Here is a 21,101-nt window from a genome sequence, read left to right on the forward strand (position 1 = left end):
ATAATAATGTTATATACTAATGTATGTACAAGTAGCCACAGAGGCTCAGTGAGTAAAATGCTGACTCACTATCCAGGAGATTCAGGGTTGCATACTGGTGTTGGTCAAGAACGTTCCTCAGAATTTTCTGTGTTGTCCCCCCTTGTCCTTGCTACAAGATAGAGGGCCTGGCAAAAAAAAAAATAGCACCTAGTCATCCAGATGGGGCAAAAACCTAGGTCCACAACATGCTGTATCAAATTGCAATCTTTTCCAACATAATTTCATATATTTCAAGTACTTTATTTAATCACTGAAGATTTTACACATTCAGATAGAGAAATGGGGTTTAACATCCAGTCGACACAATCTAGTTCATTACGGGACAAACATCTGGTTCAATTCTATTTCAAGAATTTGGTTGTGAGAGAGAGAGAGAGAAATGGTGTTTAACGTCCACTCGACACAAACTAGGTCATTTCGGGACTAACATATGGTTTTAATTTTATTTCAATAAATCGCTTGCGGGTAGGGGTCTTTAGCAGTGGGAAGAAACCGGAGTACCCGGAGAAAACCCACGAGGTTGGACAGGCGACCCTACTCCTTGTCACGTACAACCGGGGATTCGAAACAACGCCAGTCGACTCAATGACAGACTTTATGATACAGCGCGCACACGCTAACCATTCAGCCATCCAACCCCCTAATTTGCTTGTGCGTAGGGATCTATATCTATGGGAGGAAGTTGGAGGACTCCCCCAAAAAATCCTATGAGGTTTGACAGGCGACCCTACTCCTTGTCACGTACAAGCTGGGAATCGAAACCATGCCACTTGACTCAATGACAGACCTTATGATCTAAAGCACAAGGGTTAAACCACTAGACCTCCCAACCCAGTTTACACATTCAGATCGAGACTTCTTTTTAATGTCATTAATAGAATGAAACTTACAGCTAGAGCTATGGTAATCACAGCTTCAAATATATGTTCTCGTTCCGACACATACCTCCTCCATCCCATCGCCCACAATTTTAAACATTGCTCTATCACATAATATATTATAAAACAGAAGTTTATCACCTAAAATATAATATATTAATTCATAATATGGCGTTGAAATACTGGCCCCTGAATTCACAAAGCATTCTCAGACTTAAGTTAAGAATTTACTCAAAATTGTTCACCTTATTTTAACTAAAATATAGCCATTTATAAAACTTTTGTTGTTTTAATGTATCAAATACATCAATAAGAAACTATGTGCAAAGTTTTGTGTTTCTGGAACAAGGAACAAAGATCTTTCTCATAAACAGTGATTGAAAGTTGAGTAAATTCTTAACTTAAGTCTGAGAATGATTTGTTAACTCAGGACCCTATTTTAGTTGTATCTGACAAAATGTCAGGACCCTATTTTAGTTGTATCTGACAAAATGTCAGGCATTAATTATGATCATTTTAAATATATCAATAATAACACAAAGCTGAATCTGTGTCAGACAAAATGACAGACAACAGAAGGGAGAGAGAGAAATGGGATTTAGCTCCACTGGACACAAACTAGGTCATTTCAGGACTAACATATGGTTCAATTTTATTTCAATAATTTACTTAGCATTGGGAGGAAACCGCAGGACCCAGAGAAAACCCATAAGGTTAGGGAGATGATTCTACTCTTTGTCCCGTACAAGCTGGGAATTGAAACCACGCCACTTGTCTCAATGACAGACCTCATTGTTTCACATGCACACGTTAAAGCACCCAGTCTCCCCGACAACAGATGGATTCTGCTTATCAAATCCTGATTTTTTGCTTGGGATTGTCTGTTTTGAATGCCTTACATAAAGTTATACAATTGCAGATAAAAAGTTTTAGCGAAATGAAAAGAAATGGTGTTTTATGTCCATCTTTTCTACACCGACTGGGTTAAATACCCAATGTGTCACACCAGATGGACTGACAGGGCTAATGACATAATATGAAAGTGATCACATGCTGTTTATTCATCATCTTTCTACTGGCAATTCTTTTAGAAATAAATAACTTACCCGTAATGTGGAATGACTTGATGTCAAAGATCTATCATATTGTAACTGAAGTTGAACCTACAATTCAATAACAAACATGTACAGTGTATTTCAAAAACATCAAAAAATGAAAAAATCATTAATTCGGAATTTAATTTCATCAAAATCTTTAACATCAAACCTAAACTCATATAAAGTTTGGAATTTAAAACATCAACCCTACTCATATGGATTGGACAAAAAGAAAACTGAAGTTTTGTGTACACATTGATGTAAAAATAAAAGAATGTGTGCTATGAACAGTTTACTGTTATTTCGAATTCCAACTGTCAAGGCTACTTTACATGCACACCAATGTGTACACAGAACCTCGGTTTATCATCCTATCTGAACAACTATGCATTGTCCCTTAACAGGCCCTGCGGGAACCATGTCGGAAAATCCTGATAAACTTTCTCTGCTAACTCTGATTCGAACATGGGCCCTCCAGAATAGCGAGCCACTATGGCCCCCGTATACCACATTAATGACACGTTATCTATAGACAGCCTGGAAATAAGGCACCTGTCACAGACAATGTCAGGTACAGATCAGGTTTTGTCAGGCACTAAACTATTGGTGCCTGTCATTTTGTCCGGCACTAATTTGTCTTTTTTATTGATATTATTAACACATGTCAGGCACTAAGCTGAAAATGTCAGATACTTGTGGTAAAAACCAAACTTACCGATATTAGAATAACATTGATAAAAGCCATGCTACATTCAAAATAGAAAAAATATCGATGTACTAGTATTTTCTGTATGGCTACAACCTTAGGATAATCAGAAAACCAACGGATTTCAGGTCTCTGTAAAAAAAAAAAAAAGACATGTTGTGATAGCATCAAACTTTATTTTGGTGTCAAAATTGTTAAAACCTTATCTTATTTAGATACAAACCCTAGGTACATCAACAGCAAAACACAATTATCCCAGTGTGGAAAAACTTGATGGGTATTCCATAGTGAAACATGTTAAACATACATTATGCAAGAGCTAAATCTGTCTATTGCAGGTCTTTCTTTAGGCCTGAAATGTTATCTAAATTATTAATTAGACATTAATTAACTTATCCAGACCATAATCAACTCTAGATGGCATCGCTAGCCTGCGATCTTAAGTGAATTGTGAGCCGATTTACTGCATAACTTTCCTTCTCGATTAAACGGATAATCGAGACTAAGCTGTTTATCGTACTGACTTTAGTAATGATAACCGAGGCTAGGCAGAAATTTCACTCGCTTAGTTCTCAGTTCATAGTGGATCAATTTGAATGAAATTTTCAGCAAATTGCCTTTACGTTATCTAGTTTTTAATTATTATAGTGAGAACTGCCAACTCGTTATCGAATCTCCCATAATGTATCTTTAAACCTCTTGCCCCCGGTCTTCCCGAAACTACTGCTCCCTCTATAGTGCATCAAACTGCTTGCATCACACAAATAGCTGTGATTGAAGTACTTTAAGACAATACACTAGACTAGTCCTGTGACACAGGCAGTTTGAGGCAGTCTAGAAAGCAGTCTAGATACAAAACTCAATGTCTAGGAACTGAGTATGACATCATTGCAGCCATCTTGGAATAGTAACACCATATCAAGGTAATGGCTGCCAAGTTACTGGAATTGGTAGGGCCTTAGGTTTTATTTCAAAGAGCGACAACAATGTGAGCAGCACTTGGGTTCCAGTTTCAAGGGTAGTCAATATTTACAAATACCATGTGCTAAAGGGTTAAAGTTATATCCATTCATACAAACCTCACGAACAGCCTCTTCCTGATTTAATTCTTCAAATAACATTTGAAAATCTGTCGCTGAATAAATGGCTGGTTGACGTCTTTTTAAAGCCTACAAAAAACCAAGACGTGTTTCAGTATACATGCTGCTAATTTACGTCCACTCGAAACAAACAAGGTCATTATTTCAGGACTAACACATGGTTCAATTTGTTTCAATAATTCGCTTGCGCGTAGGGGTCTTTAGCAGTGGGGGGGAAACCTGATGGACACAGAGAAATACCACGAGGTTAAACAGATGAAACCGGATACAACTTGACTCAATGACAGACTTTGTGGGAGGAAACCGGAGAACACAGAGAAAAACCAAGAGGTTGAACAGGTGAAACCATGCCACTTGACTCCATGGCAGACCTTGTGATTTCGTGCACACATGTTAAACCACTAGACCATCCACCCCCTTGTTAATTAGATAAGACGGCTATATGTTAGCCTACTCTTATTTAGAATTCTACCCGTCAATGGTTCTTTTACATGCAGGGTTTTTTGTCCCATTCAAAAGACTAGACACTGTACCTTTCCGTGCTCTCCATCTTGTACATACGGTAAAGGGAAACCAGGATGGACAATCTTGAGGAACTTTCTCTTCAAACACGGGAGGGAGAGAGAGAGAGAGAGAGAGAGAGAGAGAGAGATGGGGTTTAACGTCCACTCGACACAGACTAGGACATTTCGGGACTAACATATGGTTTTAATTTTATTTCAATAATTCGCTTGTGCGTAGGGGTCTTTAGCAGTGGGAGGAAACCACCGGGATCGAATCCAGGATATCCTGGGTAATTATAATTAGCCAGCACCATACTCCCTAGGCCGCAGCTGCCCCCCCCACCCACACACAACCCCCGCCATATACATAGTACAGTGCAGTACAAAGTACAGTATAGTATGAGTCGTAAACAAATTCTTAATATAATATCAAATCAGGCCTGGCCCTGGTCTCACAAAACATTCTCAGACTTAAGTTATGAATTTACTCAAAATCATCTGCCTTATTTTAACTAAACGATAGCCCTTTATAAAACTTGTGTTGTTTTAATGTATCAAATACATCAATAAGATCTATATCCATTTTTTTGTTTTTCTGGATCAAAGATATTTCTCATAAACAGGAAAAGGGGAATTGAATGACAATCAAGCATCCACATGTAATTTTTTTTACAAAAGTTATCCCCCCTTTATTACATAAATCTATCTTACCTGTTGAAGAGCTTTTTTGACGTTTTTAGAAACATTAATTTGATCGACTATAGACCTAACAACGGAATGTCCTACACCAACACTACAATATATTAATATCATTATTAGGTTAACATTTCCATTAACATACAAGCATGTCGAGTTAGAGTACATGCTGGGAGGATCCCATTTATTCTTACCAATCCGAAGAACTAAACATCTTTTCCATGGCAGACCATCCGTACTGCATCACTGAAAAGGGGACTGGTCTTAAGATTCCAATTCAAAGGTATTTTATAAACCTAGCCTTATTGAAATCACCTGAATCAAAGGGGGGGGGGGAGAGAGAAAAAAATGGGGTTTAACGTCCACTCGACACAAATTAGATCTTTTGGGACTAACATATGGTTCTTTAGCAGTGGGAGGAAACCTGAGAAAAACCACGAAGTTGAACAGACGACCCTACTCCTTGTCACGTACAACCGGGGAATCGAAACCACACCAGTTGATTCAATGACAGACCTTATGTTACAGCGCGCATGTGCTAACCATTCGGCCACCCATCCCCACCAGAATCCAAGGAAAAACAAGCCAGACAAACTTATAAACAATAAAAAGGAAAAACATGATGATAAATGTTAACTTACCTAATGGTGGAAATTGAAGACTGATGTCTGAAAGCAGACTTTCGTCTTCTTAATATTTCAAAAGCAGCCCGTACACCCAGTTTACGACGGAAATGACTACTCTGCATAGAATTCTAAATAAAAGACAATAAAAACAATACAGGTTCATAGGCTAGTATCTTCCTGAAGTCACGGTAACATAGTCTGATATTTCATTTTAAAATCAAATATTTCTCTGTCTCTCTTTTTAAAACATGGATTACCTTGAGTAAAGAGTTACAGGTTTTTTAACACTGGATAATCCAGACAAATTTTTCTTGGCCAACTGGTGACAAGATACAATTAATACATTACATGTGGTTTATAGCTCACAACCATTTCTAGCTTTACGGTATAATGTGAAATTACATTTAACACATTATTCGAAATACTGAGGTCCTGTGTACATAATGGCGTGCACGTAAAAGAACCCTTAACAGTAGAAATTCTAATCAAGAGTCAGTCGTAGTGCCGCTGTTCGGATATAATTTTCCTCATAGCACACTATATGACGTATGCCCTTCTTCATTATCCTAGTCGGTGCAGAACAGTTGGATAATAAACCCCATTTCATTTTGTTTTACTTACCAGAAAATATCCTCTAAATCTGTTATATATTACAGCTGTTAACATATTCATAAAACAATATAAACCTAAAATATACAAAATATATCATTTTAAAATCTCAACAAAATATATAAATCTGTCTTTCAAATCGCAACAAAATAAAATATCTAATATAAATTTGACTTTCAAAACTGAAACCAAATAAGATTTAGAACACCATGGGTTGGTTTCATGATGCATAAATACCAGTTATTTTAATTCAAAATATTTCCCGCTAGTCAAAAGCACACATAATAAGACTTTGTACTGATGATGATACGACATGTGACTCCCCACAGCATACTGAGTCACAATGAGGAAATTTTGAAAATTGAGTTATTGTTATTTTCACATTCTCCAACTCATTAACTTCAATTTGATGTATAGTTTGTTTGAATTGGGCAAAAATTGACTGAGCTGTGTCCATTAGACGCTACCCAACTCACAAAAGTAAGTTTTGAGAAAAAGCAAGTCAAAGATTTGGTATGTTCTAAAACAAAATCCCATAGCAACCAGGCCATTTATTTGCTGTTTTGTCGTTGAATATTTCTTTCCATGGGTTTTCAGGGGTGCTGAAGACGAAAATCGTAGTAAAAATTTTATCCGACTATTTCCGCAATTTATTTGCTATATTTTGTCGTTTAATATGTTTTTTTATTTAGGATTTCAAGGGTGCTGACGACGAAAATCGTAATAACATCCACAACACAAACGGCATAATATTCACATGATAGTGTTATACTGAAGAACAATCTATACATTAGTAGTCTGTTGTGTATAATATAACTTTAGTGAGATTAACCACTCAGTTAATCTCATCAATTAATTAGCACCTTAGTGCCAGCTAGTGGTCAGGAGATTAAGTAGTAGTAGTAGTTCTTGGTGTTTAACGTCTGCTTCCACATAAGTGATATCGCAGACAGGAGATTAAGATTGTTGATTGGATTATCATCAAAGAAGCCGCAACAGCTGTACTCGTGTTCATTTAACACGTGAATTAAAACAAGATTTTGCGTGTACGATAGGTCTATTATTATTTTCAGGTACCGTGACGTTATCAAAATATGAGTCCCTATAGAAATGTCAATTTCATAGCCAATGCTTACGTTCACTTTCGTGCATTTTGGCTTTGATGTAAATATCAACATTATTCAGAGGATACTCAATGGCAGACTCGAGAATCGTCGCATTTCGGCTCGTTGGTCGTTCTCATTTTTTCGACCCATTGTGATAATAGAATTTTAAACAATAATATCCCAAATGCATTCCTTACTTTGCATGCCGTATGAAGAAGCGACGGTAAACGGAATTCAGCTATCAATAAAATTCTCTTCGAAAAGAACATTATTGGCCACTTTGTTTATTTCCATTTAAGGCCTATAGATTATTTTTTTAAAGATGATATGAGATATCAAACAATCACCACTTGGATTAATTATTCGGAGTAAATGAGTTGTCGACGGCTTTATCATTGACCCGTGACAGTTGATTAGTAATAGTATTACTCAATGACAGTGACACACACCCGCTTGTCGATTAATTTACATCATCAGCCACATGGTTTCGATTAACACTCAACGGCAATCTATACGATCAGAATTTTTTTTTTTTCTGCCACTTATCAGAGTGAATCGCATGTAGGTACCCAAAAATATTGCCAAAACCAAATATTTATCGATAATGTCTTGCACGCGGTGTCTGGGCCAATCACCAAAGGAGTTGTGTGGACAGCATGACAACAGGCGGAGTTTATTTATATTTTTGGAGGGTTTTAAAACTCGATTGTATCCGTTTAAAATCAATTCATCGACAATATTTTGATCATAGTTATAAACTAGAGATGCTCCGCTTTACAATGATGCCAATTGTTATGCAAGAGGAATGACCGGTCGTCCCACTGCGAGCGAAGAAAAATAACCAATTTCGCCGAGAATTTTAAGAAATAGGACAGATTTAAGAATACGGTACTCTTACAAAACGTTCAAATACAGGTGTTTTAAAATGTTTTATTGCTATTTTGATCTTCTGTGTCGATAGATAGTATATTTATAGACTCATTTTTGTGAAAATCTCAATTTCGTTCAAAATCATTATTTTCACTTATTTTGTCTTTATCTCATTATTGATTCTCCCGCATTCCGACTCATTTAGATGCGGCGGGTCACATATATCGTTGAGTCGATGTATCGCAATTCATCTTCTCACGATTCGTGCATTGAATCGCATGGCTTCGAATCGATTATTTATGATTCTTTTTTATGTGTATTTGTTGCTTCTGTAACTAATATGTCACTCTTAATTATCCAGGTCGCATATTATCATAGAAATATAGACTAGAATGTGAGCAGAAGGACTAAAATTATGTTACGTCTTTTCTATTGGCAGAAAGTTACAACTACTCACGGAGAACGGCAGAAATCTACCTGTTGAAATTTACCTGTGGCAGGTAATATTGATATTGGGGATTGGGTTAAACTTATTGAAAGATATGTTAACATAATTCCTTGCATTATTTAAAAAAATTATGAAGCTTTTTCGGTGACCTTTAAACTTACCTATTCCTAGAAATATAATGAAGAACATGGCAAAGAATCTATTCTGACGATATGCTGGCATCATCACTGTAAAGAGAAACATCATAATAAAATTAAAGATAGGTTAGTTTCCAGGCAACGAAACATACACCTACATCAGCTTTGTTTATTAATTCTAATGTTAAGCAAGTCATGTTTTCCCCAGTTAGGGAGCCGCAATGACTCAGTGCATAAGGCGCTTGACTCAGTGCATAAGGCGCTGGCTCACTAACTAGGAGATAGAGGTTCGATCCCGGTGTTGGTACAGAACGTTCCTCGTTATTTTGCAGCATGCTTCCTTTGTCAGTAGTGAAGCACGGATGGGACATAAAACCTAGGTCCTCTGCACATGTTCGCATGACTTTGATATAAGAACAATCATGGCACACTGTATGGCGTACACAAGTCTTCATTAGACAAAATGGTGCAGAAAATTAAGACATTAAACCCCTTTCACTTTCTCAGTCGACCATGAGCTTCCGTGATGAAGATATCACAGCTGAGTTCTACCCACTCGTTATAAAATAAAATATTTTATTACCATCAGGATTGTTGGCTGTTGTTAATAAAACCAATAAACTCATAAAGGCCTGTAGTAAAGTTTTAAAATACTCCTGACCCTCTGTAGACGCCTGAAAAATTTAGAAAAATGCATCTTCTATGATAGGGTTCTTTTTTTATTTGGGTTCTTTTTTTAATTTGAACTGCACTGTTTAAATCATATAACAAAGAAACACAAAAATTAATGAATCTGAGAACTTCTTTATTTGTGTTGAATCTTTTCAATTTGAGGAATAATGCAATTTTAGAGGCCACCATCGTCAAGATAGGTCGCATTATTTCTGGTACGTCATTCTTGTAAATCTTTATTTTTTTTTTAATTTTGAGTGAAGTTTGTATCATTACAGGCCCAGATCCTTTCACTTAATTTGATATTTGTTGTTTGTTTCTTGCAATGTCTTTGTATTCTGTCTTGTCCGCAGGTTCATCTTGTAGGTTTTGATTTGCGTTTAGTGTGGTCCTCCTGCACTTACTAATAGAAAGCTGTGGAGCAGAGAGAGAGAGATAAATGGGGTTTAACGTCCACTCGACACAAACTAGGTCATTTCGGGACTAACACATGGTTCAATTTTATTTCAATCATTCGCTTGCACGTAGGGATCTTTAGCAGTGGGAGGTAACCGGAGGACCCAGAGAAAACCCACAAGGTTGGACAGGCGACCCTACTCCTTGTCAAGAACAACCGGAGAATCGAAACCCCGCCAGTTGACTCAATGACAGACCGTATGATACAGCGTGCGCATGCTAACAATTCGGCCATCCACCCCCCCACCCCCCCCGCAGTGGAGCAAACAGTATACTTACAATAGATGTATCTGATGTTTGGTTTGGGTTGGTATTATTTTTCATTATCTCATCAGCTGTGTCTGTATCCTGTAACAAATATGAGAGAGGTGTTATCAGGTGGTATGAATATTACAGCCCACTGGGGCTCTTCTCCCTGAACACTATAGAAATGAAATAAAATGTGGTTCAATGTTCTACTATTCTGTACCAAGCTAATGAAGAGATGCATATTATGCAGTGTGCTATGCAGGACATTTGGCCAAAACAGTGGCGCTACATTCTTGCTTCGATTTCCAACTGTCAGGGGATGTTTAACATGCTGCCAGTGGTATAATTGGGGACCTCAAATTTATGTCCCATTCGAAGCCAGAACAAAATATGAATTAGATTGAAAAGTACATTTACAAATGAAATGAAATGTGGTTTAACATCCTACTGTTCTGTACCGACTGGACTAATGAAGATGAACATACGTCATAGTGTGCTATGAGGGAAATAGTGCCCAGGCAACGGTCAAGGGTTCTTCTAAGTGCATGCCAAGGAGAAATATCAAACTTACTGTTGCTTTTGGGAAGAGCAGCATACCAAACAGTGTGAACATAAACAGGTGCAAAAACAACAACAATAACACACTGAAATAAAATATATGAATAATTATAGCGTAAAATAAACAAATAACAAAAATAACACACTGAAATAAAATATATAAATAAGTATACTGTAAAATAAACAAATAACAAAAATAACACACTGAAATAAAATAAATAATCATACTGTAAAAATAACAACAGTAACACACTGAAAATAAAATAAATAATAACACTGTAAAAATAACAATAACAACATGGCAAAGGTTATAGTGGCATGGTAAAAGGAAGACAAAATGCTGAAATATGCATAAAAATATTATCTTAGTTATTAGTAGAAGTTGTAGTTCAGCAAAAAGAATTGTTATTAATATTATCACAACATTAGATCTTATTTTAATCGTTTTATTTCAGTATTTGATGCATTTTTCAGAGCTTTTTCTTCTTAGAATCTTTTTATTACTGTATATTTCATTTTTACTTGTAACACTGTAAAGCACCCATGTACATGTATGTGAAAGGGGGGGGGGGGCTACATGTAATAATAATAAAAAAAACTGCAACAATAATAAACATCTTTTTTTTAATTTGTGCTTCATTTATGTACTTGACTACTTGTGTTAATATTAAACAGTAACACTATCATATTTTAAAATAATGCTTCTATTTGTAAAGATTTGTAAAGGTGAATTTGATAAATCATGTATTTATAACAATTTGTATATGTATACTATGTTTTATTTCATCATAATAAAATATTTGTGCCTAGTATACTGCTTGTGACAATTTTACCTGTGCAATTTTTACCCTGGCATTATTACCTGTGACATTATTACTAAAATTCAAATTGTAAACTAGATGGGGTCCTACTTTTCTGCAGTGTGCTATGAGGGAAATTTTTTGCGCAGACAGCAATTCTAAGGCCTATTCTTATTTCAAATTCCCACTGCCAAGAAGGGTTCTCTTACGTGCACTCCAATGTGAACACATGACCTCGGTTTTTCATCCAATCCGAACAACTATACATTGTTCCTTGCCAGGCCCTATGTCCTGCATCAATGACAAGGGGGTACAATGCCTGAAAATAACGACTGAACACAGGATCTCCAGGTTATTGAGCCAATGTCATTACACACTGAGTCACCGTGGCTACCAAAATTCAAATTGTACAAATGATCAACTCACCTGGCTACTTCAGGTAAAGTTCTTCGTAAACAATTTATTGTTTTCTTCATTAAAGATGAATTTTGCAAAATAAAAAATGGTCTCAAGATTCTTCGGAATCTAATATACTGGAAAGAAGAACCAAACAGAATCCCCATCAATTTTACACATATTTTGTTGACATCGGATAAGCCGGGATATTTTTTCAAAGTGAGAGAGAGAAATGAGGTTTAACATCCACTCTACCGGTGTAGACTGGAATAACCAGATGCCAAAGACTGCCATAGAATTTCGCATATTTCGCTGAACAGAACTGATTAAAGATTACAGTAAAAACAGAGAGAGAGAGAGAGAAATGGGGTTTAACGTCCACTCGACACACAGTAAAAACAGAAACGATTGAATGTAAATCAGTTTATATACATTCATATTACATTATTATAAGCATAGCAACCTAATTTTTTTTATCCATTTCCAAAGAATAGAGATTTAACTCCTTTAAACCACAATTCAGTTGCCCAATCCTCTGAGATCAAAATGATACATTAAAGTTGCAATTTCATATTTTTAAGTTATATTTTTAGAATTTATTAAAATAAAGCCTTAAAATAGATGGTATCTATAAACAGTTCTACCTTGTTAAAGAATAATCCTATTAATCCTATCATTCACTATTGCTAGTTGAGAAATTGGCAAAAATATCATTTTCAACTTCAAATTCAAACATTTGAAGATAGCTATTCCATGGGGGGGAATAGAAAAACAAGGGAGGTAATTGTGTTATTATTTCCGGGGTCAAAGGATTTTTAAGTGGGAGAATAATACCTATGATTGTATAATAGTGAGTTGACAACCTATTGAGCAAAAGACATAGAAATAATTATGTTTTGACTTTCTTAGAAAATATGAAATTATCGCTTTAATACAGTATAATTACCTCTTGGCACCCCAATGAGACAGAAACCATCCAATCAACTAATGACATGGAGAGAATAAAAATAGAAACAACTAACCAACGATGACCTTTAAAATATGACCAACCCATAAAATAACTCTGAAAAATAAAAATATGACATAAAATATCATGTAAAAATATATTTCATTTGTTCATTGTTGGGGTTTAATGGCTGCTTCCACTAAGGGTCACATTGCGGACAACAAAAAAATCAGATGAAATATCGTTTAAAGACTGTTTAATACTAATGTGGATTTTCATGATTACTGAGATGTTACAGAAATGAAATGGGGTTTAACGTCCTACTGTTCTGCTCCTATACTGGGCTAATGAAGACGGGCATACACCATACAGTGTGCTATGAGGGAAATTTTGCCCGGGCAGCGGCACTATCGCCTACTCTTATATCGAATTCGAACTGCCAGGGGATCTTTTATATGTATATACAGGACCTCGGTTTTTCGTTTCATCCGAAGGACTAGACAGCTGTCCTTGTCAGGCCCTCCGTCCTGCATCACCGACAAGGGGGAACCAGGGATGTTACAGACATCCAAATTTAAGCTCTGATAAAAGTTGAGCCTACCACAGTCAAATGAAAAATTCTACATTTCTTTCATATTTTAGATTAATCTCCTAGTATTAAATTTTAATAATATTGTTTTTGTTCTTCTTCTTAGGGGAGAAATGAAATGAAATTGGTTTTAACGTCCTACTGTTCTGCTCCGACTGGGCTAATGAAGACGCGCATACGAGATACAGTGTGCTATGTAATAATATGGCTAGAATTTTTGCTCTTGAAATAAGATGGCTTTATATTTCATTAATTAATATCTTTGGCAAGTTAGTAATTTCAAACATATTCACATATATAGTGGGCACTAAATCAACTTAGTCTGTAATTGGCAGTTGACACATAAAAGAGTTATTTATCGAAAACATATGTCACTGATTTACCACCAGAATTACACGTGAGTGGAATTATTCTAATTGCATCATTTAGCTTAAAGTAACCAATCATATCGTTAATTGCACAGGTTCAGGGCCATGATCACACTTGATTGTGCGTGATATTCATATGGTTATAAGAGAAACCGGGGAACTTTGTAAGACAGACTTGCATTAGATTCCAGAGATCGAGGGTACATCTGAGTTCCTAGACAGCCGAGAGGCTGGATAGGGTGGAGAAGTGGTTTTAGCTATATAGTATTGTAATTTGTGCTATGCTTGTATACCTGTATTCAGTTATATGCTATATAAAATGTAGAAGTAGAAGCGAACTATGCATTATTATTCCTGGTAAGACAAACGTCTTAAGAAACTGGAAGAAGTAAATACACAACGTGAAGCAGAAGTAAAGACAGCTAGAGACAAATTCTAGACGATCACAAGGCTACAGAAATATGTAGTAAGAAAAGATGCATGGGTCGTACGTAGGATGTGGCGACCGGTTTCCGACATATGCCCGCTCTCCACGTCAGACAGAAGGCTCATGGTGCTACAGCTAACTGCTATGAGGGAAACTTTGCCCGGACAGCGGCACTATGACCTACTCTTATATCGAATTCCATCTGTCAAGGGATCTGTAACGTGCACACCCATGTATACACGGAACCTCAGTTTTTCGTCGCATCCAAACGATTAAAGATCTGTCGATCCACATCAATAACGTGATATAAAACAGTTTTATTTCTTCAATATCAGCAGGACAAAAAATATCAATTATTCATTTGTCCAGTTGTTTTCTAGGTAAATACTGACCTGTTTAAGAATCCTGATAGAAATAGTAATGCGTATCGTATCGTGACTGCAGTGGCAATACCCAGTACTAGGTGATATGGCATTTTCGTTTGTGGTCCATATGGTCCAGGTCTAATATATGCTTCAATTTTATTTTAATACTTTGTTTGTGTGTAAGCATCTTTAGATGTGGGATGAAACCAGAGGACCCATAGAAAACCCACAAGGCTGGACAGGTGACCCTACTCATTGACAAGTGAGGAATCGAAACCACGCCACTTAACTCAATAACAGACCTTATGATAAAATGTTGGTTTGAAAATCCTTGAAAAGATTTCAATACAGATAATCAATAAAATATAGAGAATTTACCCGTATAATTGTGTCTGCTAGTAACAATAATAAACAGATGAGTTCAATAGTCTCTGTTACACCACATGGTAGAGTTATCCTCTCCCCACGATCACGAATATCTGACGTCCAGGTTAAAGATGAAGGATATTCCAAGAATGCTAATAAATGGAGAACTGCTATCACTGTAACATGGATTCTGAAAAAAAATAATTAAAAATACCTTAAATTATATACTTTTCAAAAAAGTAGGGGATATTCAGAAACAATGCAAAACTGCAGAAATGCACTGCTGTTTTTATTAGAGATAAAAAGTGTATGTTAAGAACAAGCCAATTGCCTACACATCAACATAAACAGTTCATATGGGCGGCTTATCTGACGGCCCCATAAACTCGCAAAGAGATACCCTGTCAAAAGTGAAAATGAAAGTTTTTGATTTTTGTCTTTATAATGAGTAATTGCTCCACCAATCCTCAGACATTCAGCAATTTGTCGTGGCATGCTCCTTATCAACCGTCCAATCACGATTTGGGGCAATCTGACCCACTCCTCTTGCAGTGTTGTCGGTTGACGTTGACGTTGACGAACACGTCTCCCGATCAAATTAAACGTAACACACTAAAGCAAAGATATGCTAAACAGTAAATCTTATGCAAGAACGGAAATGGAAAGCAAACATGGATAGGATAAACCAGCAAGTGGCAGTTTTCATCAACACTGCCTTGAAGTGTCAAATTTGACAATGAACCCCTCCCATGTGCAGCTCAGTGGTTCTGTTTGGGCGATAAGTTCTTCATCTGTGAACATACTCTCTGTGTCCATGACTATTTATCATATCACAACCTGCATTTGGATATCCCCTACTTTTTTTGAAGAGTATATATTGTCTTCTTCTAGCAAACATTTATCTCTTTGAAATTCATATACTAAGATGAAAAATAACAAATGCTACTTTCTTTTGAAATGGAGTAAACAGAATGAAATGAAATGAGGTTTAACGTCCTACTGTTCTGCTCCGACTGGGCTAATGAAGACGGGTATACGCCAGTATGGCCTACTCTTAGTCTTATATTGAAAGGATCTTTTACATGCTCGCCAAGAGTACACAGGACCTCTGTTTTTTGTCCCATCCAAACGACTAAACAATGTCTCGCACCACTGACAAGGGGGGAACCACGCCGGAAAATCCTGATGAACTTTCTCTGCCAATGCAGGGATTGAACACGCAACCTACAGGTTAGTGAGCCAACGTGTTACCCGCTGAGCCACCGTAGCTCCCATAAACAGAATAAAATGACATCTGGTTTTAATTAACTTGTAAAATTAGTTAAAGGTCCGGCCCCAAGTTCACAAAGCATTCTCAAGACTTAAGTTGAAATGAAATGAAATGGGGTTTTACTGTTCTGCTCCTATACTGGGCTAATGAAGACGGGCATACGCCATACAGTGTGCTATGAGGGAAATTTTGCCCGGGCAGCGGCACTATCGCCTTCTCTTATATCGAATTCCAACTGTCAAGGGATCTTTTACGTGCATTCCAATGTATACACAGGACCTCGGTTTTTCATATCATTCGAAAAACTAGACATCTGTCCTTGTCAGACCCTCCGTTCTGCACTACTGACAAGGGGAAACCACGTCGGAAAATCTGGATGAACTTTCTCGGCCATTGCAGGGACCTCCAGACTAGCGAGCCAGCGTCTTACCCACTTAGCCACCGTTATCCCCCAATAGGAATATCAGCCCATGGTTCAATTCCATTCAGTATTTACAAAGTTATGTTGAATTGAAATTTCATCATCTACGCTGCTTGAACATAACAAGACGCTGCCAAGACAACTGAATCTAACCAGGGAGATTGTACAAACTAGTTTAGCATTATTTGACACATACGTTAAGCCAATAGGAATATCAGCCCAAAAATAGTTCAGATCCGTTCAGTATTTACAAAGTTATGCTAAATTGAAATTTCATCGATCTACGCTGCTCAAACGCAACAAGACACCACCATCTTTTCTCGGTAGTAAGGAGCCCTGACGGCCTTTTTTTAAAATCCGATTGAGTCAAAGCAGAGAGGTTATCTAGCGTTGGTATTTCGATTTTGTTTTCTTAATTAAATGTTCAATAATCAATCTGAGTACCTGTTTGGCGTGGATTAAGCCGTGAGAATTAGATATTTTAGTAAAAAAGCAAATGTTGCATCAGGACTTTAATATCAACTACTTACATATTAACCCATGTGGAAAGATAACTCCTATAAAAATGTAAAATCTTCGGATCAACACGATGACAAATAGAACGATACTGAAAAAAAATAAATCAAATCATTAAAATCTTGTAAATCATTGTCTTGTTTTTTTATTCTGGATCATGACAGATCATCGCAGCGGATGCTTACAACTGGCACCTGGATCCATTTTTTTGAAAATCATTGTTTTGTTTTTCATTCTGGACCAGGGCTGTACAGTACAGTGGATGCTAATCGCTGGCTCCTTAATCTATCCACTTGATTTGATAATTGTTGACAGAATTGTGGAAGAATCCCTATAACATTACAGAAATAAAATTGAACCATGACCTAGTTTGTGTCAAGTGGATGTTAAACCCCATTTTTCTCTCTCTCTCTTCATCTGAATTTTACGTAATGCATCTAAAAGCAGCAAGACAGACCTCTGAACTACAATGCCCCAGTTTTAAAAACCAGTGTAGACCTAGAAGAACCTTAGGATTTTTATAGACTCCTGCTCAAAATTATCAAAAGTACCAGTATTCAGTTGACCAATTACAGTCCTAACTTCATCAGAATTCTCTGCACACTCAAGTTTCCCCCAACACAGAGCACAAGCAAATTATTGAAATAAAGCTATATACCTATGTTAGACCCAGAATGACTTAGTTTATGTTAATTAGTTATGTTCAATTATTACCTTATATGCATCTTCTATAAAAACAACAGCTTGAAAAATCACATCTTGATCTGAAATAAAACAAACAATACACTTGTATACATTTATCTAGTGAGAGGTGTCATGTGCAAGGCAGGGTATGAACACTATGACCATGTGATTCCATTGAAACAACTTTTTTAGCTTTTATACAATACAATCACACCCTTATACATTAATTACAATACATGTATTTAGTAGATCAATATGTATTGTTCTCTTGGTTTCTTTTCAAAAGGGGGGTTGGATGGCTGAATGGTTAGCACTGCGTGCTGTATCATAAAGTCTGTCATTGAGTCAACTGGCGTGGTTTTGTATGTGACAAGGAGTAGGGTCGCCTGTCCAACTTCGTGGGTTTTCTCCGGGTCCTCCCACTGCTAAAGACCCCTATGGAAATAAAAATTGAACCATCTCTCTCTCTCTCTCTCTCTCTCCAAAAATCATAAAAAAAAAAGAATTATTAAAATCTGTCACAACAGTTGGTGATAGAAAAATATTTCAGCTGGGCAAAAGTTCCTGTCTTTTTTAAAAAGTTTCAACGTTTTACCCGATTTCAAATTTTACACTTTTTTGAAATATTGAATTTTATGATGTCACTTTTAAAAGAAATACAGTTCAAATATCAAAATTCTAATCAACGCAATTGATTGCCAATAGTGACTGATTTGCAAAAATATAACGATATTGAAAATCGGATGAGAATTGTAGGATCATAGGATGAGATAGATTTTAAAGATTGACTTATGTTTACAAAATGGTGGCACTTCAGGTGAATTTTAACTTTTAGATATTATTCTAAAATGTTGATAGGTGTCATGCACACATTCAATATAAAAAATTTTTGTAAATACTCTGGGAGTTTGTTGACCGAATGGTTAACCCATGCACATTGGATCAGGTTTGTCATTGAGTCAAGTGGTGTGGTTTCTATTCCCCACTTCCACGTGACAAGGAGATGGGTAACCTGTTTCCACCCACTGCTAAAAATCCCTACTCGCATGCGAATTATTGAAAAAAAATTGAACCATATGTTAGTTGCAAAATGACCTAGTTTGTGTCGAGTGCCATGCTTGATTTTTGTGTCATTGACCCCATTTTATTGATTTTACTAAATCGTGCCATTGTAGCATATGGAACTTTTAGACGGTGTTCACAATCGCTGTTGGCAATATTCTGACTACTTTCAATCATCTACTGTGCCTATTTTCAATCTTTCAACCACGAGGCAGGGTATGGCGATTGGTTCAAAAACTCCCGATACAACTTCTTATTGAGGAATTCACATAGCTAACTGACTTTCATCTTAATACTGCTATTCTAGATTACTTGAAAACTACCTAAAATAATTTACTCTTGAACGTAAAATGTTTCATTAGTTTGAGAAAACAAATAAATCAACATTGTCCAAGCTTCTTTATTTATCTATTCTGCACCTTACAATCTTACATGTACATTATGTAATAAACCCAACTGTAGTGCTTGCAAAAATATGTTTTTGTGTCTTGAAGAAAGAGGCATAAGGCGATACATTAAGGATACAAGACCACAACAATAAAGTGTTGTATGATTGTGTTAATGCTGGTAAAACCGCATTCAAATTAATTAGGAAATAAAAAAGTTTCCTTTGATGTCTATTGATCTATTTTCATCTATGACTCACTTCCTGATAACATCTTTAAAGTTATTTATTAAGCCCTATATATTATTAATTATCAGATGGTATATAAAGTCTATTTGTATAGAGTACATGTATGTACTTTTTCCTAAAAAAAAGCTTGCAACCCCCCACTCCCTCCCAAAAAAACAAACAAGCCAACAGTGAGGCTGATGTCCCCTGCCAAAATTCCCCGACACATATTAATTAATCGCACATTTTTTTTTTCAAAATTTTTTTTTCAAAAGTATCAAACAATTAAACTGATTATCAACTATACACTAAGTTTCATAACTCTCTATCAGATAGAATCCACCAAGTTGCATCACTCTCTATCAGATAGAATCAAAGTTAGCTTTGTCCAAAAGCATCGACCAATAAAGCTTAGCTTTAGCTCGAAATGTTAATCATCAATCTCATTCAAGACATTCACCTAATGAACATCTACATCAAGTTTAAACATTCTACCTCAATTAAAAGCAGAGTTGCTACGTTCCAAAGTCATGACCAATCAAATTGCTTATCGCTCCAGCAGAAAATTCTCATCATCGAACTTAGTCAAGGTAATAATGAATCTATACCCAGAGTTTCATCACTCTCACTTGATTATAACCAAAGTTATCGCGCTCCAACCAATCAGATTGCTTATCTCTGCTTACAGTAAGCAGACAATGTTTATCATCGAACTCCATCAAGACATTCACCTAATGAACACTAAATTTGAACATTCTACCTCAATTAGAAGGAGAGTTTTTGTGTTCCAAATACTCGACCAATCAAATTGCATAAAGTTATCGTGTCCCAAAGCATCAACCAATCAAATTTCTTATCTCTGCTTACCGGTACCCTAAGTAGAAATGCTCATTTTCAAACTCCATAAAGGCACTGACCTAATACAAATCTACACCAAGTTTGAACATTCTAGCTCAATTATGAGAGTTATTGTGTTACACAGTCTCGGCCAATCAAATTGCTTATTGCTCTGATTCCCTTGAGCAGAAAATGCTCATTATCGAAATTAGTCAAGGTATTGATGTAATGAAAGTATACACCAAGTTTCATCACTCTCACTTAATTAGAACTAAAGTTATCGTGTCCCAAAGCATCAACCAATCAAATTACTCATCTCTGCTTAACGTCCTACTGTTCTGATCCGACTGGGCTAATGAAGATGGGCATACGCCATGCAGTGTACTATGAGGGGAATTAGTGCTAAAGCCTACTCATATATCGAATTCCAACTGCCAAGGGACCATTTATGTGCATGCCAATGTGTACATGAGACCTTGTTTTTTTGTCCCATCAAAACAACTAAATAATAGGACTTCAATAGTTCACTAAATGTGACTTCAAAAGCTAGAAACAAATAAATAAACCAAAAATAATAAAAACCAAAAAAAAAAAACCAAAAAAAAAACCAACCTAGGTCATTGCACCAATATACACTATTTCTATCTGTAGCTCTCCTTTGTAATCCGTCAATCCACATTTTAACCAG

General features: G+C 36.3%; 1 protein-coding gene across 1 annotated transcript in view; it reads right to left on the reverse strand.

Moving 5' to 3' along the window:
• LOC126811989 (two pore channel protein 2) overlaps positions 1–21,101 on the reverse strand; it is a 48,806-nt gene that overhangs the window by 12,716 nt on the left and 14,989 nt on the right. Inside the window, exons 2-17 of the mRNA XM_056099020.1 lie at positions 17,932–17,981; positions 17,232–17,308; positions 15,023–15,200; positions 12,896–13,012; positions 11,980–12,086; positions 10,767–10,839; positions 10,226–10,294; positions 9,402–9,492; positions 8,843–8,908; positions 6,270–6,334; positions 5,664–5,776; positions 5,038–5,119; positions 3,803–3,892; positions 2,733–2,855; positions 2,027–2,083; positions 933–1,061 (exon numbers count right to left, since the gene is read on the reverse strand). Coding sequence (XP_055954995.1) covers positions 933–1,061; positions 2,027–2,083; positions 2,733–2,855; positions 3,803–3,892; positions 5,038–5,119; positions 5,664–5,776; positions 6,270–6,334; positions 8,843–8,908; positions 9,402–9,492; positions 10,226–10,294; positions 10,767–10,839; positions 11,980–12,086; positions 12,896–13,012; positions 15,023–15,200; positions 17,232–17,308; positions 17,932–17,981 — 1,487 coding nt within the window. The remainder of the gene's footprint in view (positions 1–932; positions 1,062–2,026; positions 2,084–2,732; positions 2,856–3,802; positions 3,893–5,037; positions 5,120–5,663; positions 5,777–6,269; positions 6,335–8,842; positions 8,909–9,401; positions 9,493–10,225; positions 10,295–10,766; positions 10,840–11,979; positions 12,087–12,895; positions 13,013–15,022; positions 15,201–17,231; positions 17,309–17,931; positions 17,982–21,101) is intronic.

The sequence above is a fragment of the Patella vulgata genome, chromosome 2, assembly GCF_932274485.2.
Source record: "Patella vulgata chromosome 2, xgPatVulg1.2, whole genome shotgun sequence".
Taxonomy (NCBI): Eukaryota; Metazoa; Mollusca; class Gastropoda; family Patellidae; genus Patella; species Patella vulgata.